This window comes from Siphateles boraxobius, unplaced genomic scaffold (assembly GCF_051911475.1).
Source record: "Siphateles boraxobius isolate OS27281-9 unplaced genomic scaffold, OSU_SipBor_1 214, whole genome shotgun sequence".
Lineage (NCBI taxonomy): Eukaryota > Metazoa > Chordata > Actinopteri > Cypriniformes > Leuciscidae > Siphateles > Siphateles boraxobius.
In genome coordinates, this window is record NW_027508827.1 from 689,104 (window position 1) to 714,928 (window position 25,825).

At 43.6% G+C, this 25,825-nt stretch overlaps 3 protein-coding genes across 3 annotated transcripts; 2 read left to right on the forward strand and 1 right to left on the reverse strand.

Annotated features, from left to right (window-relative positions):
• Positions 1-626: 626 nt before the first annotated feature.
• On the forward strand, positions 627-1,073 carry LOC143746229 (histone H2B-like). The gene has a single exon (XM_077237991.1). The coding sequence runs from the start codon at positions 659-661 to the stop codon at positions 1,031-1,033; it is 375 nt and encodes a 124-aa protein (XP_077094106.1). The 5' UTR covers positions 627-658; the 3' UTR covers positions 1,034-1,073.
• A 4,041-nt stretch (positions 1,074-5,114) lies between these two features.
• Positions 5,115-6,384, forward strand: LOC143746181 (uncharacterized). The gene is made up of 5 exons (XM_077237943.1): positions 5,115-5,134; positions 5,306-5,556; positions 5,759-5,930; positions 6,087-6,235; positions 6,302-6,384. Exons 2-4 carry the CDS (start codon positions 5,322-5,324, stop codon positions 6,196-6,198), a joined length of 519 nt encoding a protein of 172 aa, XP_077094058.1. The 5' UTR covers positions 5,115-5,134; positions 5,306-5,321; the 3' UTR covers positions 6,199-6,235; positions 6,302-6,384.
• Positions 6,385-14,870: 8,486 nt separating this feature from the next.
• On the reverse strand, positions 14,871-25,495 carry LOC143746237 (sterile alpha motif domain-containing protein 9-like). The gene is made up of 2 exons (XM_077237999.1): positions 23,155-25,495; positions 14,871-16,097 (listed from the first exon to the last, which is right to left on the reverse strand). Coding segments are annotated over exons 1-2 (2,343 nt in total). The 3' UTR covers positions 14,871-16,095.
• Between the last annotated feature and the right edge of the window lie 330 nt (positions 25,496-25,825).

Below are 25,825 nucleotides of genomic sequence, written 5' to 3' on the forward strand. Positions count from 1 at the left end.
TACAGTAATGTATCAAGACTATTAGCAGCATGTTATTCTTTTTACCCAACAGACAATACCTAAAAGTTTGTAGGTTGTACAAAATTAACAAAGACAATTAGTTCAGAAATAAACTAAAGTAAGCAGAAATGAAAATAGAGAAAACAAGTTTATTTTTATTGTTCAAATGGCCTTCTGTGCGCTATAGTTTAAACAGTTCAATGATCTCATGAATCAATGAAGTTCTGAGTAAAAGCTGTTTTTAAAAGGAGTCTGACCGTTATTGGTCTCTTCTCTCCAAAGCTCATTGGAGAATGTGTTTATAAGGTGTTTGAATTATACGTTGGTGCCCAGTGTGTGTCTAGAACCGCTTATTTTATCAGAATATTACTAAAATCTATAAATAAAAAGAGTGGAAAAAGAAACAAAGGAAACCAAGTCTTTGGAACATCGGGCGGTGGGCGGGGCTATTCTTAACCGCCTGTGATTGGTCCTTGTTCAGCTCGTGATGCTTTGAGTTGTCCAATGAAACACGAGTTTACGGGTTCGGCCAATGGAAACAGGCAATCAGAAGGACTCCGTGTCTCTTTGTAAATTAGCATAGTGCAGTGAATAAAAGCCTCAGTGTCGCTACTGAGTTCTTCACACTGACTCGTCAGCTCTGAGATCATTCCTCATCATGCCTGAACCAGCCAAGCCCGCGCCTAAGAAAGGCTCCAAGAAGGCCGTCACCAAGAGCGCCGCGAAGGGAGGGAAGAAGCGCAGAAAGTCCAGGAAGGAGAGCTACGCCATCTACGTCTACAAAGTGCTGAAGCAGGTTCACCCTGACACCGGCATCTCCTCCAAGGCGATGGGCATCATGAACTCTTTCGTCAACGACATCTTCGAGCGCATCGCCGGTGAGGCGTCTCGTCTCGCTCACTACAACAAGCGCTCCACCATCACGTCGAGAGAGATCCAGACCGCCGTGCGTCTGCTGCTGCCCGGAGAGCTGGCCAAACACGCCGTGTCTGAGGGCACCAAGGCCGTCACCAAGTACACCAGCTCCAAGTAGAGGCCAGAGGCGCTCACACAAAGGCTCTTTTAAGAGCCACTCACAACATCCAGTAAAAGAGCTGATGATGCTTGTAGATGGTGCTGGAGATCTCATCTTCTAAACTTATGTTAAAAGTGTTGAACCGTTTATTTGTACTTATTTTGTTTTGTTGAAACCTCTCATGATTGTAGATTGGTTAGATTGTTGTTTCAGCCATTTTCCTGAATTATACTCTGTTATTTTAGTAAAAATATATGGGGGAAAACCAGACATTCTGTTGGACTGGAACTTCTTTTATTAGCATATATCCATTTATGGATAGCAGGTCACACACCCGTGACATGAGCAGTATGAGGGCAAACTTTAACACCCTGTTCTCATACTGTGCAGTTTACCATTATAACAACATAACACATGATCAGTCTTGTGTTTCTCTTGTGCTGCATTTACATGCCAAACATATACTGGTTTAGTCATAGCATCAGCCACCGTTTCTTTAGTGGGGCGATACTCAATTGTCACTTTACCATCACTGAGTGCTGATCGAATGAAATTATACTTTATATCTGTATGTTTAAATCTTGGTCGACACACTGGGTTCTTTCGACAGAGCAATGGCACCTTGACGTACTGGCATTTACCTGATACCCAATCAGCATCACTGTATGCCACAAGTCTGAGATGTTCTTGTCTTGTAACATAGTTCATGATCAATAGTACCTTTTAAGATCAGGTCTAGTACATCAAACCTCCACTCTCTCACGATATCAGGATCATCATCACTGTTGTAGTCAAGCTTTTGCTCACATGGTGTTGACCTGGGTTTACAGTCTGACATATTGAATCTCTCTAGAACTTTTAAAATGTACCTTTTCTGATTCATTTTCACGAATGCTTCATTCTGATGAAAACCAATTCCTAGGAAATATTTGAGTTTTCCCAGATCTTTCATTTTGAATCTAGCTGTCACGCAATCTTTTTCACGCAATTCAGTAAATCAGTGTCACTGACGGCAGTTATCAGGTCATCAACCCAGATTACAACAATCACTTTCTCTTCCTCATTGTTTACTGTACACACATCATTCTCACTGAGGTAGTCATGTAACATGTTGTTCCAGTTTCTGACTGTTTTAAACCATATACAATGACCTGTTCAGTCTAAAGTCTAGTTTCTCACCTTTGTCTGACTTCACTTCAAATCCTTCTGGCTGTTCCATGTAAATCTCACAGTCAACTGGATCATGCAAATAGGCAGTTTTACATCCCTCTGGTGGAGGTCAAGATCATATTGTGATGCCATTTGCATTAAGGTATGAACTGAAGTGATATTTGCTGTTGGGGAGAAAGTCTCTTTGTAATGACTATAGCCTTTTACATATCTGGCCTTGTAAGCCTCAGTCTCATCTGCATTGTTGGCATCTACCCCCCACTGCAGTTTACCTTCAGGTAGTGAGAGCAAATGTGTAATTTTCCTTAAAGGGTAACTAAACCCTAAACCAACTCTTTTTAGTGAATGATCTGGAAAAATAGGGCTTTATTAGTGCTGTTCATTGATTCGAGTAACTTATTTAACATTTGTGTATAAAGTGTTTTAATTCTACATATATGGTGTAAACACGTCTGAGTGCTGCCCTCTTCAGGTTGAACGGTGGCTACTGCAGTTGAGTTTTCCTATTGGTGGTTGCGGTGGTTCGTGACGCAAGCGGTGGCAGGTGACGTAAGCAGGTTCCAGCTTACCACGCCCTTGGCAGTATAAAAACCATCTTGTTTCGTCAAAACCACTGTAGCGAGTCAGGAGTTGGAATTGCGAGTATTAAAAATGATAAGGATAGAGTATTTTAGCATCTATTTAGCATAGCATTTAGTTATTTAGATTATTTTGTGTAGCCTAGGTATTTAATTAGCATATTTGTTAGCGTAGTATTGTTAGAAGCATAGTTAGTTAGTAGCATAGTATTGCGTCAGTTAGGATAGCTTCAAGTTAGCGTAGATGTATCTGTATTTAGTACAGTGGTTAGGATGGGACGTAGGTGTAGTGTTGCTGGTTGAAACAGCACTGCTGGACTGTATAGCTTTCCAGCAGATTTGGAAATTAGGCGCCAGTGGTTGCATGTCCTTGGCCTGGAAGACCGCGAGTTCCCGCCTAGAGCTGGAGTGTGCAAACTGCATTTTACGCGGGATTACTTCTCCAACACAATAAATGTGGAAATGGGCTTCTCCACACAGCTCGCGCTGAAAAGCGACGCAGTGCCAAATGCTGCTCTTCCATGGACTCCACCACCGCAGCGGCGTCTTGCGATTGTGTGAGGAATAATAATAATAACGTAATAGTAATACTCCTGGAGAAGATTACCTCAGAAGTTTGTGAGTTAATTAACGTTAGCTAATAGTATTTATAAACATTTTAAAATCTCTAAAATGACTGAATATAAGACCGTAATTGTAAACCATAACACATTTTTTCTAGGCTACTATGACCAGAGAAATTGTGTGCCAGACTGAACCAGTCAGCTCCAGATCTGCAGGTGTGCAGGCTAACGTGAAGCCCATGAGGAGAAGCAAAGGTGATTTTGAATACTATGGAGCTTTTGAATGTTTCATCATATAGTTAAGCTTTTATAATTTTGTTTTGTACTTTCGCTGCTTATTGATAACAAATCAATTATTAATTTGTGCAGCCACCCAGGCCAGAATGCCTAACAGGAGTGTGTCGTGTGACACAGACACACTGATGGAGCCTTTCACAGAGTGTCCCAGTGCAACCTCTACACCAATAAAGAGGAAAAGATGTGATGTGTCCACTGGTGACTCCAGCTACCTTCAAGATGGAAGTGAGAGCACCATGAACTGTACAAGGTAATGCGTTTTGTCCCGTTAGGTGTTTCAGTCAGGCTATATTTGGATGTTCTAATTTAGCTATTATCGTTACTTGTCTTTTAAATACTTTTGATTTGTTGTCATTAAGTTATTTCTGATACATACACATTGCATAGCCAAATTATGATTATTTATGTAAAAGGGAAAAAAAAGTTAAAACAAATTTAAATAAAAGCATAGTCACTTTGTGGGGTAATACTTCATTAAAGACTCTAAGTACATTGTTTATGAAGATAAACTGCTGGAGCTTTTTAGAAGATGCCCTTTCTGCACCCGGAGTTTGGTTGTTTCACAAACAACCATTGGGACACTTCTCCGTGTCAAACAGCACTGTGCTTACTGTGAATACTCCAGTGATTGGTCGAGACAGCCAATGGCCAACAATATACCAGCGGGAAACCTACAGCTATGTGCAGCTGTTCTGTTCACTGGCTCATCGTTTTGCCAGATATCGAAGGTGAGAGATAATAACACAGCGCTATCATATTTGCACGTCACCCCTCAGGTTATTATATGAAGATGTATTTTTTTTTTCTTTTAGTTCTTGGATGCCTTTAAAATCCAGGGTATCCCTGAGCCATGCTTCCACAAGCATCAGGCCAAGCTCCTCTCCCAACCATAAACTGGCAGTGGAAGATCGAGCAGGATAACATTATTGAAAATGCCATTGCTGATGGGCCTGTGACTCTTGGTGGGGACATGAGAGCTGATTCACCTGGTAATAAATAACTCATTATGTGTGTGTGTGTGTGTGTGTGTGTGTGTGTGTGTGTGTGTGTGTGTGTGTGTGTGTGTGTGCGTGTGTGCGTGTGTGCGTGTGTGTGTGTGTGTGTGTGTGTGTGTGTGTGTGTGTGTGTGTGTGTATATATATTGCTGTCAGGCTTTGTTGACGTTGGCTTTGTACAAATAACACAATTGTAGGACATTCAGCAAAATATGGCAGTTACACCATGATGGACCTCAAAGCCAATAGGGTCATAGACATCCAACTAGTCCAGGTAAACAACTACACAATGGACACATTTTGTTATGTGAATTACTATATACTGTGCATTGATCTAAGTATTTGTGTTTGCAGAGCAATGAAGTTGGAAACAGCCAACGAATGGAGAAGGAGGGATTTGAAAGAAGCCTGTCTCTTCTTGAGGAAAGAGGTGTTGTGGTCACACAGGGGTGCAGAAGTTTATGAGGGAGCAAAAAAAGGACATTAGACACTTCGACCCTTGGCATATGGGAAAAGGTTAGTATTTTGAATAGAACGAAAACAGTCAGTATTCCTAACAGAATTTTTCAGTTAAAGTGGTATATGGGAAGATTGCACAAAGTGAACTTTTTAATATGACCCAAAAAGGTTAATAAAGGTAATATAACACGGATTACAGTTATTGTTTTTATTATTCTTTGTATTCAGGGCTTGGCAAAAAAAAATGGATGCCCTTAGTAAGGGTAAGGGACTGCAGGACGTGGGGCTGTGGAGAAAGAGTGTGGTCAATCACCTTTATTGGTCTGCGACCACATCAACATCTGGGGAGGAGGCAGTGGCCAAGTGGAGATCTGTAGCAAACCATATTCATAGCATCCACAGCCACGAAAACACCCTGTTTCCTTCTCGTCTCCACGAGCCTCTGGCTGGTGATCAGACAAGACACTGGCTCAAACCAAGTAAGTACAGATAAGCTGTAATGTTAATGCATTTTATTTTGTAGTTGCATCACTCTCTAGATTTATATTGAACTATCTTCATTACATCAAGTCCAAGTTAATCCAAATTATAAAACCGTATTGAGAAATATATTGCGTTAATGTGCTTTCCGGCCATACTGTCATCAACTGTTGTATGAATAACTTTAAATCTTTTGTTTAGGCACAGCAGCATGTGAAAAATTCACATCAATTTTGTTGTCACCACGTCTTCTTAAAGACATGCTCAAAACTAGTCCAGAATACCACACGTCTGGAATCGAGTGTTTCCACAGCCTCATTCTGAAGTTCTCAGCCAAAAATGTGGTGTTCTCCTTCAAGGGAATGTTGTGCAGGTAAACAAGATAATGGATTACACATTTAGTGCTGCTTACTAAATACACTACAATTTTGTAACCTGTAAAAACACATTTGTAACTTATTATAGTTTTCTTGAGTCATGTTAGAGATTGTTTCATTATAATATTGATTAATGTATTTTTTCCTTTCAGACTACAGCTTGCTGCGATGCATTATAATGAAAATGCAGGCAGATCACAGGCATCCACTGCAGCTGGTGATCTGAGATACTCAATCGTTTTCCCAAAATTCAAGCATGGATAATTCACAGTCAGAGCTCTGAAGAGCAATCCTACCACAGGTAACTTATACTTTTCTGAGTTATCTAAAAAATATAATATATACTTTAATAATTCTCTTTCTGAAGGCTACATTGACAAATTAATGGAGCTGCTGTTCCACCATGTGGTGGAAAACCCTCTGCCGTACCTGGACTTCACTGGACAAATGGCTGTACCAGAAAAACTGTGCGCTCAGTTTATTCGGCCCGACAAGGAGTAGGCAGTGAGCAGACACAGGTCCAGGTTCTTAAGGTTTATGAGTCTCTTCTGGGGTCCGATCAGTCACATCCAGCCATTACAGCGTACGTCCACAACATCCATCCATTAATTACAGCGTACGTCCACAACATCCATCCATTACAGCGTACGTCCACAACATCCATTAATTACAGCGTACGTCCACAACATCCAGCCATTACAGCGTACGTCCACAACATCCATCCATTAATTAGAGCGTACGTCCACAACATCCAGCCATTACAGCGTACGTCCACAACATCCATCCATTACAGCGTACGTCCACAACATCCATCCATTACAGCGTACGTCCACAACATCCATCCATTACAGCGTACGTCCACAACATCCAGTCATTAATTAGAGCGTACGTCCACAACATCCAGCCATTACAGCGTACGTCCACAACATCCATCCATTACAGCGTACGTCCACAACATCCATCCATTACAGCGTACGTCCACAACATCCATCCATTACAGCGTACGTCCACAACATCCATCCATTAATTAGAGCGTACGTCCACAACATCCAGCCATTACAGCGTACGTCCACAACATCCATCCATTACAGCGTACGTCCACAACATCCATCCATTACAGCGTACGTCCACAACATCCATCCATTACAGCGTACGTCCACAACATCCATCCATTACAGCGTACGTCCACAACATCCAGTCATTACAGCGTACGTCCACAACATCCACAACATCCAGCCATTACAGCGTACGTCCACAACATCCATCCATTACAGCGTACGTCCACAACATCCAGTCATTACTGCGTACGTCCACAACATCCATCCATTACAGCGTACGTCCACAACATCCATCCATTACAGCGTACGTCCACAACATCCAGTCATTACTGCGTACGTCCACAACATCCATCCATTACAGCGTACGTCCACAACATCCATCCATTACAGCGTACGTCCACAACATCCATCCATTACAGCGTACGTCCACAACATCCAGTCATTACAGCGTACGTCCACAACATCCATCCATTACAGCGTACGTCCACAACATCCAGTCATTACAGCGTACGTCCACAACATCCATCCATTACAGCGTACGTCCACAACATCCAGTCATTACAGCGTACGTCCACAACATCCATCCATTACAGCGTACGTCCACAACATCCAGTCATTACAGTGTACGTCCACAACATCCATCCATTACAGCGTACGTCCACAACATCCATCCATTACAGCGTACGTCCACAACATCCATCCATTACAGCGTACGTCCACAACATCCATCCATTACAGCGTACGTCCACAACATCCAGTCATTACAGCGTACGTCCACAACATCCAGTCATTACAGCGTACGTCCACAACATCCAGTCATTACAGCGTACGTCCACAACATCCATCCATTACAGCGTATGTCCACAACATCCATCCATTACAGCGTACGTCCACAACATCCAGTCATTACAGCGTACGTCCACAACATCCAGTCATTACAGCGTACGTCCACAACATCCATCCATTACAGCGTACGTCCACAACATCCATCCATTACAGCGTACGTCCACAACATCCATCCATTACAGCGTACGTCCACAACATCCATCCATTACAGCGTACGTCCACAACATCCATCCATTACAGCGTACGTCCACAACATCCAGTCATTACAGCGTACGTCCACAACATCCACAACATCCAGTCATTACAGCGTACGTCCACAACATCCACAACATCCAGCCATTACAGCGTACGTCCACAACATCCATCCATTACAGCGTACGTCCACAACATCCAGTCATTACTGCGTACGTCCACAACATCCATCCATTACAGCGTACGTCCACAACATCCATCCATTACAGCGTACGTCCACAACATCCAGTCATTACTGCGTACGTCCACAACATCCATCCATTACAGCGTACGTCCACAACATCCATCCATTACAGCGTACGTCCACAACATCCATCCATTACAGCGTACGTCCACAACATCCAGTCATTACAGCGTACGTCCACAACATCCATCCATTACAGCGTACGTCCACAACATCCAGTCATTACAGCGTACGTCCACAACATCCATCCATTACAGCGTACGTCCACAACATCCAGTCATTACAGCGTACGTCCACAACATCCAGTCATTACAGCGTACGTCCACAACATCCATCCATTACAGCGTACGTCCACAACATCCAGTCATTACAGTGTACGTCCACAACATCCATCCATTACAGCGTACGTCCACAACATCCATCCATTACAGCGTACGTCCACAACATCCATCCATTACAGCGTACGTCCACAACATCCATCCATTACAGCGTACGTCCACAACATCCAGTCATTACAGCGTACGTCCACAACATCCAGTCATTACAGCGTACGTCCACAACATCCAGTCATTACAGCGTACGTCCACAACATCCAGTCATTACAGCGTACGTCCACAACATCCATCCATTACAGCGTATGTCCACAACATCCATCCATTACAGCGTACGTCCACAACATCCAGTCATTACAGCGTACGTCCACAACATCCAGTCATTACAGCGTACGTCCACAACATCCAGTCATTACAGCGTACGTCCACAACATCCATCCATTACAGCGTACGTCCACAACATCCAGTCATTACAGCGTACGTCCACAACATCCAGTCATTACAGCGTACGTCCACAACATCCAGTCATTACAGCGTACGTCCACAACATCCAGTCATTACAGCGTACGTCCACAACATCCAGTCATTACAGCGTACGTCCACAACATCCATCCATTACAGCGTACGTCCACAACATCCAGTCATTACAGCGCACGTCCACAACATCCAGTCATTACAGCGTACGTCCACAACATCCAGTCATTACAGCGCACGTCCACAACATCCAGTCATTACAGCGTACGTCCACAACATCCAGTCAATACAGCGTACGTCCACAACATCCATCCATTACAGCGTACGTCCACAACATCCATCCATTACAGCGTACGTCCACAACATCCATCCATTACAGCGTACGTCCACAACATCCAGTCATTACAGCGTACGTCCACAACATCCATCCATTACAGCGTACGTCCACAACATCCATCCATTACAGCGTACGTCCACAACATCCAGTCATTACAGCGTACGTCCACAACATCCATCCATTACAGCGTACGTCCACAACATCCATCCATTACAGCGTACGTCCACAACATCCAGTCATTACAGCGTACGTCCACAACATCCAGTCATTACAGCGTACGTCCACAACATCCAGTCATTACAGCGTACGTCCACAACATCCATCCATTACAGCGTACGTCCACAACATCCAGTCATTACAGCGTACGTCCACAACATCCAGTCATTACTGCGTACGTCCACAACATCCAGTCATTACAGCGTACGTCCACAACATCCATCCATTACAGCGTACGTCCACAACATCCAGCCATTACAGCGTACGTCCACAACATCCAGTCATTACAGCGTACGTCCACAACATCCAGTCATTACTGCGTACGTCCACAACATCCATCCATTACAGCGTACGTCCACAACATCCAGTCATTACAGCGTACGTCCACAACATCCATCCATTACAGCGTACGTCCACAACATCCAGTCATTAAAGCGTACGTCCACAACATCCAGTCATTACAGCGTACGTCCACAACATCCATCCATTACAGCGTACGTCCACAACATCCATCCATTACAGCGTACGTCCACAACATCCAGTCATTACAGCGTACGTCCACAACATCCAGTCATTACAGCGTACGTCCACAACATCCATCCATTACAGCGTACGTCCACAACATCCATTCATTACAGCGTACGTCCACAACATCCAGTCATTACAGCGTACGTCCACAACATCCATCCATTACAGCGTACGTCCACAACATCCATCCATTACAGCGTACGTCCACAACATCCAGTCATTACAGCGTACGTCCACAACATCCATCCATTACAGCGTACGTCCACAACATCCAGTCATTACAGCGTACGTCCACAACATCCAGTCATTACAGCGTACGTCCACAACATCCATCCATTACAGCGTACGTCCACAACATCCATCCATTACAGCGTACGTCCACAACATCCAGTCATTACTGCGTACGTCCACAACATCCAGTCATTACAGCGTACGTCCACAACATCCATCCATTACAGCGTACGTCCACAACATCCAGTCATTACAGCGTACGTCCACAACATCCAGTCATTACTGCGTACGTCCACAACATCCATCCATTACAGCGTACGTCCACAACATCCATCCATTACAGCGTACGTCCACAACATCCAGTCATTACAGCGTACGTCCAAAACATCCATCCATTACAGCGTACGTCCACAACATCCATCCATTACAGCGTACGTCCACAACATCCATCCATTACAGCGTACGTCCACAACATCCAGTCATTACTGCGTACGTCCACAACATCCAGTCATTACTGCGTACGTCCACAACATCCAGTCATTACAGCGTACGTCCACAACATCCATCCATTACAGCGTACGTCCACAACATCCATCCATTACAGCGTACGTCCACAACATCCAGTCATTACAGCGTACGTCCACAACATCCAGTCATTACAGCGTACGTCCACAACATCCATCCATTACAGCGTACGTCCACAACATCCAGTCATTACAGCGTACGTCCACAACATCCAGCCATTACAGCGTACGTCCACAACATCCATCCATTACAGCGTACGTCCACAACATCCATCCATTACAGCGTACGTCCACAACATCCATCCATTACAGCGTACGTCCACAACATCCAGTCATTACTGCGTACGTCCACAACATCCAGTCATTACAGCGTACGTCCACAACATCCATCCATTACAGCGTACGTCCACAACATCCAGTCATTACAGCGTACGTCCACAACATCCATCCATTACAGCGTACGTCCACAACATCCATCCATTACAGCGTACGTCCACAACATCCAGTCATTACTGCGTACGTCCACAACATCCATCCATTACAGCGTACGTCCACAACATCCAGTCATTACAGCGTACGTCCACAACATCCAGTCATTACTGCGTACGTCCACAACATCCAGTCATTACAGCGTACGTCCACAACATCCAGTCATTACAGCGTACGTCCACAACATCCATCCATTACAGCGTACGTCCACAACATCCATCCATTACAGTGTACGTCCACAACATCCAGTCATTACAGCGTACGTCCACAACATCCAGTCATTACAGCGTACGTCCACAACATCCAGTCATTACAGCGTACGTCCACAACATCCAGTCATTACAGCGTACGTCCACAACATCCATCCATTACAGCGTACGTCCACAACATCCATCCATTACAGTGTACGTCCACAACATCCAGTCATTACTGCGTACGTCCACAACATCCAGTCATTACAGCGTACGTCCACAACATCCAGTCATTACAGCGTACGTCCACAACATCCAGTCATTACAGCGTACGTCCACAACATCCATCCATTACAGCGTACGTCCACAACATCCATCCATTACAGTGTACGTCCACAACATCCATCCATTACAGCGTACGTCCACAACATCCATCCATTACAGTGTACGTCCACAACATCCATCCATTACAGCCATTACAGCGTAACGGTATTTATATAAATTACAGAAGCAACTTGAGCCTCTACTCAGGATTTTCTCCGTCATCTCATCTCTCCACATATGTATGCCATACCGATGTTTACACATATTTTTTGGCTGTACAGATACAGATCCTCCGTTTGTCTCTACTGGTAAAGCACTATAATAAGTGTGTTCCATTGCCTAATTTCCGCTCTTCCGATCACCAAACTACACTGCACTACTAGCGTATCTGCAGAGGCCAGTCTCCTAGAGGATTCTCTTCGATGTTTAGTGAAATTATGCGTTCACGCCATGTTGGAATTACGTAATGAGATTCTGACTTGTTAAAAGCGTTCAAATCCTTGTAAAACTAGTAATTACAACTTGTAAGCTCCGACTTGTACCACCTGACCACTGCAGATTTTTTGTGTCGTTGATAGTGTTGGATAGTGCCGTTGATAACTATTACAAATTATAAATTAAATCTTCATCTCATGTGAGTGTATACAACAATCAGATGACTCTTCACAAAATCACAATATATTTCAAAATGTCTAAAACGTATAAAATATATTAGCAGCACCATACTTATCAATGCACCTTTGAACTGTATGCCTTTTTATTTTTGTGCACTTTTTACTGTCACTTCCCCCTTTTGCTCATTTTTATTTGCCAACATTATTTATGTTTATAGCACACTATTAGTAATATGTGAAGAAAGTTTCACATCCTTGTCTGTTTTTATCTTCGTGTTAAACCTTTAATAAGGTTCCATGTTAAACTTTTGACTCTTGTAATCCTGTTCGATCATGAAGAGAAAGCTCCTGAACTTACTGAAGCTCTCACTGAACCCACTCTCATCTTTAAACTGAAGCTGATAAATGTGAAGATATTTTTAGAACATTGTTGTGCTGAAACAGCCCTGTGTCGGAGCTGTAGTCTTGTAGATCGTGCTCTGACATGTAGTGCAACAGCACTGCAGGCGCCAATCCCAACTGTCCTGTCATATATAAGCAAAAAAGGCCCAAAATACAGCTTGAAAACGCTCATAATTTTGGACACCTGCAAAAGAGAACTGAGCAATGAAGTGGTTTTGACTTTTACCCGTTCCTGTTTTATATCTTCAATCTCAAGGGGATTGTTTCATACTTTATCGTCTATGAAGCAGGAAATATGATTATTCCCTGGCGGCATGAGACTAGTTTGGTTTTTAACTCCTCCTGTCAACCATGCAAGGCTGTTAAACTGGGAAACTTTTGCACAATACACGCCATGATAATGCAAAAACGCATAACGAAACATAAGTCTGTGGATCTAGAAAAGCTGTCCCACACAACTAGACAACACTTTTTTTTAATATTCATAAATAACATACATCGTAAGCACTTTAACAAGTTGCACAAAGTGGTTCTGAATGCCTTGCGTCATTTACTTGTATTGTAAGTGCATTATTATTGCATTATTATTGCATTATTATTGTAAACATGTATTTGTTTTTACAAATTGTAGGATGAACTGAAGTGATTTTATTGAAATGAATGGCTGCCGTAGATTGAAACTGGAACTTTCTTTTATTCACTAAACAGTGACAGAAGGCTATAGTTGTTATTTTATGTTTTACTCCCTTTCTAGCTCACAGAAGCGTTAGTTATTGCTTTAATTGTGTCTGGATGTTCATCCAGGACTTACAGGACACATCGAGAACAGAGAAGACTTCAGACCCAAACAGAATTACTGGACCGATACAGACGAGACCTGGATCAGGATCGAATGGTAATTACAACAATCTTATGTGTTTTTCACGAGGACAGTGATTGTATTGATGGAGGTCACCAGGTTGCTTTTAGGGGTTCATATGGCTAGATGCCATAATTGCTGATGTGCAAGAGGCCTACACTTTTGTAAATCTGTTCATAAATTGAATTTATTGCTGATATTAATAAAATGTAATTTTAGTTTGACATGTAATTGATTTCTTTGCTGCCAAAATTATCATTTTTTTAATCCATTTGAGCTGCACATGTTTCTTAAAGTCGGTGTTACATCTCTGCCTTAATTAAATAAACGCACAGACACACGTAGTCGGCATGAAACAGAAGTTGCGTTAATCTTTTTTTCCTCAATTGCTTCGTATATCAGAGTGAAACTGTTTCTCGAACAAGAATCGCCAGAGAAGAGATGTCGTGGGAAGTTATTTTGATTAAAGATTATGAGGGCAGATAAATAAAAAAACAATGATGTGCATGGATAAATGTTTTATAATAAATAAAATATATTAAAAAAGTCACCTTTGATTTAATGGTGACTGTTTAAATAAGGGGTGTCAATTGATTAAAATTCATGTTCATTAATTCTTCTCTGCTGGCCTTGAGATAGTTCACGTAGTATAATTGTGCAGCGTTTCTGTGTTGTTCGTCACACACATGACCAGTGTGTGTTTTGGCTCAAGAAAAAACGCTTGCATTTATCTTTTTTGAGTTATGACAACTTCTAATGAAATTATATTTGAACAACAAACTGCACTGAGTTTGAGGAGCTTAATTTGTTGTATGAACAACTTTTCTAAAGATTGATTACACATAATTTAAGTTCAAACTATTTTAAATCATAAATGGAGTGTTGGCCCTGGATCCAATTTTATCTAATCCGTTATGTTCAAATTAACAGCTGGGATAACACATACTATATTACTATAATTTATATTATTTAGCATGTACATTTATTAAACAATATAGTATTGTACTGATCAATTTTATCACCATCTGTGAAATACTATGTATTATAAGTGTAACAGACTAATCCGACACTTCGGTTAAAGATTCACATGCAGCTTTATTGGAAATATCCATGATAATGGTGATCCATATAACGAGCAAAGACTCAAATACAGAGACAAACTATTTAAATAAACACCAGGGCAGAAAACACAGAATACAGGCAGAGAATCAAAAAAACAAGACCCAGGAAAACACTCAGAAATGCCGTGTAACAACATTCAAGACTTTAAAACAATGATCTTAAACAGGCGCGATTAAATGAGATAATAACACACAGGTGGAAGACATCAACCATTAATGAGTCGTTAATGTTGTTGGGAACTGAAGATCATGAAGGGAAAGCGGGATGACATTAAATTGTTGACATTAACATTAATAGAGAAACACATTAAACATGTTGTCTTAAAGGTTAAGGAAAGTACTAAAGGCTCTTAGATCATTAATTGATAAAATAGGGCTAATCCAGCAATCAAAGCCCAAACTCAGGAGACGTTTATGAGGCGACGCAGGTAAACTGAAGAAAGGAGAGGAAGGGAAAATCTTCCACAGTCTTTGTTTTCCAGAGATGCGGATTCGAGAAGAACCGGAGGAGTTACAGACTATAAGAAGTGGAAACTCTGTCTGTGTTTTCAAACCAGCATTTGAGTCTAAACACGAAGAGCAGCTGGTGAGATTATAATTATGAACAATACATAATACAGACATCATTTATGCAATTACTTATTTTGGACTTGCTGCAATGTTTTACTTTAGCCGCATAAATGGACAGTAAGTGATAATGTTATATTACTTTTAATGGAGCAAATGTAGAAACATGCATCTCAAAGTTACATATTGTGCATAAATAATAATCCACTCAATTCACTGATTGTGATGAAGCGGAAACGTGTTGGCCTGGTGAAGCAAGAGTTATTGTGAAATAACTTATTTTGGAATAAATGATCCACAACCGATAATAAATACATCTCAAATGTACATGACATGATTAAAAAGTTTCCCAACAGCATTTATTTTCACTTCCAAAATATTAAGAGGTTAAAACTAACAATAATTTCAATTTACAGACCCACCACCAGAATTATAAATAATGTTTTTCACATTTTTCTCTCTGAAAATAGGTGAATATTACAGACTGAACTTTTAATAACTAATAATCATTATCTAATTGTTTACTTGCACTGTTCAGCATTTTCAGAGTCAATGAAGAATGTCATTTAGATTATTTTATACTCTGAATCACAGCATTCGATAATCCATAAACTCTGCAGAGAAACAAAGAATAACATCTTTCACTGAAAGAAAAATACAATTGATGCATTACATCAGTCAAACCTAAATTTATTCAGACACCTTCAGCATTTCTCACACTATCACAGTTTATTCACTATAGTTTAGAAAATGGTAATAAAATATTTATATAATAAAAAAGACAAGAACTCAGAGTTATTAAATCAGTTGATATTTCACTGGCTTTGTCCATCCTTCTGTTAGACTCTCACACATGAATTATGTTGAATATCTGTCAGCTGTTAAATTTAATCACAATTAGATAATACCAGTTTAGCGCAATGCTTCATGTTGTTCCCTTTCGAGGGAACTCGCAATACGTCGATGCCGCTCTGGGAACGCTTCCAGCGTGAATGTGTCTGAAGCATCGATGTCCACTAGTCCAATGGAAGGAATGAACGTCACGGGCGGGTGACGTCATGACCAGGCAGAGATAAGAGCACATCCGGTGCAACCGGCATCAGCTTCTGTTGCCTCAGCAAGCGATCTGTGTCAAACTGTCTGTTATATTTACTGTTGTCTGTCTGATATATATATACACACACACATGAGCTTTGTGTGATGTGTTTGGGAGTGGAGCATGCGGTATCAGCCTTCGAGGGGCTGATTGCCGACATTGTGAGAAGCTTTCGCTTCGCTCTGCTCCCGCCTGTCACTGTTCAAGGAAAGTGGCCAGGCTCGCGGTTCTCAGGGTGCAGGAGAATACATTCTTGTGGATTGCAAATGGATTTCTTTTCCAAAGGGATCCATTGCTCTCTCTCCGTTATCGGAAGCTTGCGCTGTGGTTCACTGAAGATCAATGCTTCAGTTCTCTACCTCCTAGGAGGTAGATGTGCTGGGCATTGAAAGTGACACAATCAATGGGGAAGTGGATTCGCCATTTCTTTCCCCAGCTGAGGAGCTGGTGGAGGTGATTACTAAGGCTGTAGATAAATTCAATATTGAATGGCCAGCAGAAATAAGGGGCTTCCTCCCCTCTATTGTTCACCTCCATCAAGGGGCCTTCCATTTTTCCCGATCTGCACGGCGAGCTGTGTAGATCATGGAAAAAGCCTTACTGATCTTGTCTTTTCAGCCCCCAAGTTCATGTATATTCAGATATTAGGGGGTTAAGAGGAGAAAGATACAGTTTCGGCTGAAAAGAAAAGGTCTTGGCGCCACCGGCGTCATACCGGTGAGGGCAGCCCCAACCGGGGTGGAACGCTGTACACCTCATTATACGGTGCCCGTTCCATCTCGGTGCCCTCAGGGGACCGTTCTGCCAACCCCGCCACCCTTGGTGCTTCGGGCGCATATTATTGTTATATATATATTATATATATTGAGTGCATAACGGAACATAATTATTTGAAGGTTGACTTTTTTTGTATTAAAAACGTCTCAGGTTACGACTGTAACCATAGTTCCCTGAGAAAGGGAACGAGACGATGCGTCAACGACGCTTTGGGAACGCTCCCAGCGTGAGTGCGTCTGAAGCATCTATGTCAACTAGTCCAATGGAAGGAATGAATGTCACGGGTGGGTGACGTCATGACCAGGAAGTAATAAAAGAGCATCCGGTGCAAACCGGCATTAGCTTCAAAAATTGCCGAAGCAAGCCGATCACAGGGATGCAGGAAGTATGGCAGGGTGACGCATCGTCTCGTTCCCTTTCTCAGGGAACTATGGTTACAATAGTAACCTGAGACGTTCCCTTACGAAGGGAACTCAACGATGCGTCCATCGACGCCATGGGAACGAGAATACCCAAAACGCCAGACTTTCAAATGCCTGAGTGTCAGCCTGTTGTCACACTGCACCAAGCACCTGGGACCCTGGGGCAGCATCCAGGTCCAAGCTGTAAAACCTCATGAATGTGAGCGGTGAGGACCAGCCCGCCGCATCACAAACGTCTTGGAGAGAACTCCAGATAATACGCTTAGAAGCCATACTCCTAGTGGAATGAGCCCTGACCACCAAATGGTTGGCCAGAAGACTCACAAGCAAGAAGAATAGTCTCGACTATCTATATGCTCAATAGGTTGGATTTTCTCGACAGAGAAGTCCGATGAACATAAGTGTCCAGTGCTCGCACTGGCACAAGAGGTTCAGCTTTTCCTGGTCCGAAAAATGGGGGAGGACAGAAACCTGCAGCACAATAGGCCTCGGAATAATGGTAGGCACCTTTGGAACATATCCATGTTTCGGGTAAGATTGCCTTGGCCATCCCGGTGCACTCAAGGCAGGTGGGGACCGAAAGGGCCTGAAGGTCTGACTCTTATAGGGACGAAATAGCTAGCAGAAAATAGTCTTAAAAGAAAGGAACTTCTCTGAGACCAAATCTAAGGGCTCGAAGGGAGCCCCAGATAGGCCTTCTAGAACTATTGCAAGGTCCCAAGCCAGCACCTTAGTGCAAGTTGCATGCCTCAGCCTCAAAGTGCCATGAAGGAAACGAGTGATCAGGGGGTCTCGACCCAAAAATGTACTACCCACCAGGGCGTGGAAAGCCGCAATGGCCGCCACACATATTATACCTTAAGCGTGGAAGGACATAGACCTGATACAAAGCATTCTTGCAGAAACTCGAATACTGTGTTTACTGAACAGTTAACCGGATCCCACTGACGCTGGTAACACCAAGAAGTGAAAAACTCTCGAAATAGTTAATATAGTTTCCTCGTAGCGGGAGCTCTGGAGCTTAGAATGGTCTAAACAACCTCGGTTGAGAGACCACTCTCTATGAGTTGGGCCCCCTCAGAGGCCAAACCCACAGTTCCCAAATCCCCTGCCGGGGGTGCAATATTGCATCCCCTGCCTGAGACAGAAGGTCTCTCCTGATCGGGACCTCCAAGGGAGGTCCGTCGAGGAGAAAAATTAGGTCCGCAAACCAAATTCAGCTCGGCCAGGGTGGTGCTACTAAATAGGCTTATTCCATCCTGGCGGATTCACTCCAGAACTCCTGGGAGCAGAGCAACGGAGGGAAATGCGTACAGACGTAGCCTCGGCCACGTCTGCACCATAGCATCCAGCCCCGAGGGGACTGGTTGAGTGAGGGATAACCAGAGTGGACAGTGCGTCGTATGCTGAGACGAGAACAAATCCACTTCTGCCTGGCCGTAAAACTCCCATATTTGCTCCACCGCCTCGGGGTGGAGTCCCCTGGCCTCAGCCCCTGCCTCGACAGGGTGTCTGCTCCAATATTCTGGCCCCCCCTGGAATATACACTGCCCTCAGACAGCGTAATTTCTTGAGGGACCAAAATAAGAGGCCACCAACGTGTTGTCAGTGGGTCAAGAACCAGAGTTTCCTCCATATAACCAAGGCGCGGGGATACTGCCGCGTGATCTTGATCGTAAGGAGTGGGTTTCCCCTCAGGGAGAACCCTCTGGTCCTGAGCCACCTCTGTAAAGGTCTCACGTACAGCAGGTCAAAGGGTATCACATTGGACGCTGCTGCCCTGAGGCCTAACAGTCACTGTTCCAGAACAACACATGATGGCCCCTCAGGTCTGGGAGGAGATGTCTCAACGCATTGAAGACGACCATCATCTCTTGGCAATTCATGTGCCAAGAGAGATGATGACTCCTCCACAAGCCCTGAGCTGAGCGGCCTTCCAATACCGCTCCCCAGCCAGTGAGGGAAGCATCTGTCGAGATCACAACTCGATGGCAAAGAGCTCCCAACACCGGACCCTGGGTTAAGAACCAGTGTTTCCTCCATATAACCAAGGTGCGGAGACACCGCCGCGTGATCTTGATCATACGAAGTGGGTTTCCCCTCGGGGAGAACCCTCTGGTCCTGAGCCACCACTGTAAAGGTCTCATGTACAGCAGGCCAAAAGTTATCCCGTTGGACGCTGCTGTCACAAGACCCAACAGTCTCTCTAACTGTTTTACAGTGCGTGACTGGCCTAGCCTCAGCTCTTTTGTGGCTGTTAGGATAGCAGCTACACGAACGGGCGACAGAGTGGCCCGCATCGTCACTGAATCCCATACCACACCAAGGAAAGTGGTTCTCTGTACTGGAGAAAGCACACTCTTCTTGGCATTGAGCCTCAACCCCAACATCTGCATAGGAGCGAGAACGACACCTCGGTGCCGAACGCTAACTGTTCTGATTCCGCTAGAATCAGCCAGTCATCTATGCAATTCAGAATGCATATGCACTGCAGCCTGGCGGGGCCAGAGCTGCGTCTACACGCTTCGTGAATGTGCGGGGTGATAGAGCTAGACCGAAAGGAAGTGCCTGATACTGGTGTTCTTTGCCCCAAAGAAACCCTCAGGAACCTCCTGTGCTGAGGGAGGATGGAGATATGGAAGTATGCGTCTTTTAGATCTATCGTGACAAACCAGTCCTCGGATCTGATTTGAGTCACGATCTGTTTGAGTGTCAGCATTTTGGACTTGAGTTCCAGCACCAAACACTCCAACAGACGAAGATCTAGTATGTGACGCAGCTCTCCATCCTTTTTTGGAACAATGAGATAACGACTGTAAAGACCCGACGCAATGTCGGGTGAGTACACCTGCTCTATAGCTTTCTTTGCTAACAGGGCCTTTACCTCTTGCTCCATTACCAGAGCCTGCTCGGAATGCACTAACGTGAGCAACACCCCGTTGTAGCCTGGAGGACGAGAACCAAATCTGCCTCTTACTACTAACTGCAGGACCCATAGAGATATATTTGGCAGTAGCTTCCGCGCTGCCAGAAAATCTACCAAGGGAACCAGCCCCTCGAGGCTGGCCTCTGGTGTAATAAAGACAGCCAGTTCGGGGACCTGAAGCATACTGGCAGGAACCACCCGAACTGACTGTTTTCGAACCCCCCTCAGAGGGCGCATTCTGACGCAATGTCGAGTTGACGCTGCGCCAGAAGCTCGCTGGAGACCGCTGTGCCCCGAAGCACCAAGGGTGGCGGGGTTGGCAGAACGGTCCCCTGAGGGCACCGAGATGGAAAGGGCACCGTATAATGAGGTGTACACCATTCCACCCCGGTTGGGGCTGCCCTCACCGGTCTGACGCCGGTGGCGCCAGACCTTTTCTTTTGAGCCGCAGCCTTCTCAGCGTGAAGAACGGTCCTCGGATCCGGCTTCTGCTTTGAAGGCTTTGGCTGCTGTGTTGTGTATGAGAAACTAGACGGCTGGAGCTGCTCACGCCCAGCAGCCCCAGGGGGTTGGACATAGCGAGGGAGAGATTATCTTGTATCTTTCTCTATGATTCCCATCAAATTGAGCCAGAGGTGTCTCTCAGTGACCACAAGGGCTGCCATCCCTGAGAGATAAATCTGTGGCCCGACGGAGTTCTCAAACCCCATCGGGCCAAACTCCCTCACTTCTGTCCAAATACCGCAGCAGGTCAGCCTGATATGCTTGTAGCACTGCTATGGTGTGCAAGCAGGCCCATGCTAGACCCACTGCCATATATGCTTTTCCCACTAGATTAAAAAATAGTTTTCTTTAATGGTTTAGTGAGAGAAGCCGACGCCTTCAGGTACGATACTGAACCGGGAGACAGATAGCTCGCAAGCGTCTGTTCTACCCGGGGTATTGCCCCATAGCCATACCCTCTTAACCCCCAAATATCTGAATATACATGAATGTGGGGGCTAAAAGACAAGAGGAGTAAGGCTTTTTCCATGATCTAGACAGCTCGCTGTGCAGATCGGGAAAAATGGAAGGCCCCGTGATGGAGGTGGAAAAATAGAGGGAAGGAAACTCATTTAATTTATTTTATTTTTAGGACGAGTGCCCCCTTATTTCTGCTGGCCATAAATATTTAATTTATCTACAGCCTTAGTAAACACTTCCACCAGCTTATTATTTTTTATATATATTTTTTATTTTATATATAATATATAAACTATCATATATATATATATAGGCTATATATATTTCTCATACGCTGGGGAAAGAGATGGCAAATTCACTTCCCCCATGATTGTGTCACTTTCAATGCCCAGCACATCTACCTCCTCGGAGGTAGAGCACTGAAGCATTGATTTCTCTCTCTCCCCGGGCGGAAGAGACCGCAGCGCGGGCTTCCGAGACCGGCGAGAGAGCACTGGATCCCTCGTGGAAAGGGAGGAGATAAGATCCGCGGACCCGTCTCCAACCCCGTAAAGAGATCCTATTCGCGATCCACAGGAATGCATTCTCCGCGCTGCCTCGGCAGACGCGGGACCTGTCACCCTGAGAATTGCGAGCCCGGCCACTTTCCTCGAAAAGTGACAGGCGGGAGCGGAGCATGCGAAGCGAAAGCTTCTCACAATGTTGGCAATCAGCCCCCTCGGAGGCTGATACCGCATGCTCTACTCCCAAACACATCACACAAAGCTCGTGTGTGTCCCTACTCGTTAAATAGCGCGAGCAGGGAGAACACAGAGTTTGTGCAATTGTTTAGTTTCCATAAATATATATATCAGACAGACAACAGTAAATATAACAGACAGTTTGACACAGATCGCTTGCTGAGGCAACAGAAGCTAATGCCGGTTTGCACCGGATGCTCTTTTATCACTTCCTGGTCATGACGTCACCCACCCGTGACATTCATTCCTTCCATTGGACTAGTTGACATAGATGCTTCAGACGCACTCACGCTGGGAGCGTTCCCAAAGCGTCGTTGACGCATCGCGAGTTCCCTCGAAAGGGAACACTTCTTTTATTGGTCGGATGAAATATGCTAATTTTTTGAGATAGGAATTTTGGGTTTTCATGAGCTGTATGCCAAAATCATCAGTATTAAAACAATAAAAGACCTGCAATATTTCAGTTGGTGTGCAATGAATCTAAAATATATGAAAGTTTAATGTTTATCATTGCATTATGGAAAATAATGAACTTTATCACAATATGCAAATTTTTTGAGAAGGACCTGTATGTATATATATATATATATATATATATATATATATATATATATATATATCTGGTGTCTGAATAATTTTTGTTTTGACTGTACATCATCTACATTTTGAACACAACCAAACTTCACTACTGACAAATGCTTGGCAAATATGTGATTTATGAGTCTGAAATATAAAGCATATACTCACAGTTGTGATATGTGATGTTGTAGGCGACAGGACCTCTGATTGTGAAGCCGAGGTAGAAAGACACGTGTCCTTGTTTGCAAACGCTGGCCTGATTGTAGGCGTTGACTTTAATCTGTTTCCCGTTTCTAACAGCAAACACTCGAAGATTCTCCACATTCCCATCGATTCGCTGAAGACATTCAACTTCTACACGTTCATCTCCTTGAGTGAGGAGCTTCAGATCTGTTTGGTGTGGTCTTGAGGGAACTGGTCTCTCCAAGCCGTTCTGATGTGGTTTAAAGGCATGAACGAGTCTCTGCAAGCCTTCTCCTTTCCCATAGAAGAACAGAGGAACCAGGAAGCGACCGCGAAGATGTTTCTCATACATCTCCCTGTATGACTGACTCATATATTGCACACAGTCTCCAAGGTTTGGAGGGTTTGGCTTTTCTTCATCAGGCCAAAAGAGCAAAAGGACCAAGAGGTAAAACTCTGTGCTTCTGCCTTCAGCTTCTGTCGACCAAAGTTTCTGTAACATGTCCTGAAGCTCTTCTGTTTCTCCAGCAGGTTCACCAGCCTGACTCAAGATGAGGTTGGCAAGAACGTAGAGGACGGTTTGTGTTTCATCTTCAGACTGGGGTTTTTCAATCGCACTCAAATTCTGTTTAAGCACATTGATGTCAGATTTTAGGAAATGAAGCATTCCTGCAAAAGACTTCAGTTTTCTCTCATTCAGGGTCTCTTCTTCAGTCTGCGTTCCCTGTGTAAAGTATAGCTTGTAGCAATCCTCAACATCTCTACGAACGTATTCTGGTTCCTCTGTTTTGTTGCTTGGGCTTGAGAATGTCAGGTACCATTCAAAGAAATCATACTTAGACTCAACTTTACCTCTGAGACCATTGATGAAATCATGGTATTTTTGTTCAAGAGGATATTTTGGACTGATTAAATCATAAATCTCCTTGCAAACCTGTAGAAAACCAAGGTGGCCCCTGATATTGAATCTTGTGAATCTGTCATCTAACTCGTCTTCAGCTGTTTTCTCTTCATCTTCAAATGCTTTAATGGCAGACTGTGCAATGCGTAAATGCGTGTCTGTACGTGTTTTTTTCACGTTAATCCATATACTTCCAATCCAGATCCTCGACAAGTGGTTTTTGTGAACTTGCCCCAGTGTGTCCCTAATATGAGACTTTTTGGGGTCTCTTTCAATTGCTTTTTTTGCCCATTTTTCTGCCTCACGATATTTGCTTTCCTCGTTATCCTTGATGTAATACAAACGTGCAAGTGCTTGAGGATAAAAAGGGTCTGTGGAGAACAAATGTGAAGCTGTCTCCAGCAATTTAATGCATTCATTATTCTTACCTTCCTTCATGATGTCAAGATTCAGTCTGGAAAACATCTCCTTTCCTGTCAGACCCTCAGGTCTTGTGGATAACAATCTATTGCAGATTTGCTCATAATCACTCTCATTTGCTTTGACCATCTTGTTCAAGAAGTCAAGAGTAATGTCAAATCTTGTAAGTTTGTTCTCAGTGACCATTTTCAGACATGCATCAGCAATCATCGGATGTTTCAGACGTAAGCAGTTTGCTGTTTCCTCTCCGTCAGAGAAAATGACTATGAGATCCATGAAAGGCTTCATTATCTCTTCCACCGAAGGTTTTCCCTCATCCGTGGGCCATTCTGTTTGCTCAATGAATTTCTCGCACAATGACATCGACAAATGTGAACCCGGGACATATGAATTTATCAAAGCCAAAAAACTGAGAAGTTTTGTGCTGGTGGACGTTTTGTCCTTTTCAATGTGATTGACCATTTCTCCAGTGATCACTTGCTCTGCATGCTCTTTCTGGAAACCTCCCTGCATTATGTTAAAGGCATGAAACGTTTTTGACAGTTCCTTGTGTTTTTCTTCAATTTCCAGGCTTTTCTGAGCAAACCTCTCCTTCTCCTCTGGTAAGAGCTCCAGTTTCAGCTTCACAGGGCCTGGCCCTCGAACAACACTCTTTCTCACAGCATTAATAATGACGAATGCAGGACCGTCGGTCTGATCTTGCTGAAGCTTTGACTGCAGATTCTTTAATAAGTAACAGAGTGGCTTGTCATCTTTGTGATCCAACAGGAGAAGCACAGGTTTTTTATGTGTTTTATATTTTCCGAGCAGTTCATCCGTCATATTTTCAATCTCTCTTGTAAACTTATATTTATTTTCTGAAATCTCTGTTTTGAACGGGTCTGTCCAGGTTCCACATGTGAACTCGTCCCTCACGTCCTCCAGTATCTCTCTGGCCAGTGCTGATCCGCCGCTGTCTTCATCGCACAACAGATTTGTGGTTGTAACTTTCCACTGGCTTAACATCACTGATAAGACAGCTTTTTTCTTTTTTCCTCTCAATTAAGTCTATTAAATAATTAAAGCCGCCCCTTTCGACCAATGGTAAGTTTACCAATGTGTAAAAGTTCAGCCAGGTTGGTGGGGCTCCTTGGAGAAAGTGGAGCTCTTGCTGTCTGGCTCTGTCCGGGTTTATCTCTTCAGCCTCAAACATATCGGACCATACAATGTCGAGGCATGATAGTGAATCTCTAAGTTCAGTTGGAATTGAGATTGTTTCACCAGGATTGGATGAAGGTAATTGGTACATCATCAATCCGGTTTTATTTTCACAGTTGTATCAAAATTGTGTCTCAA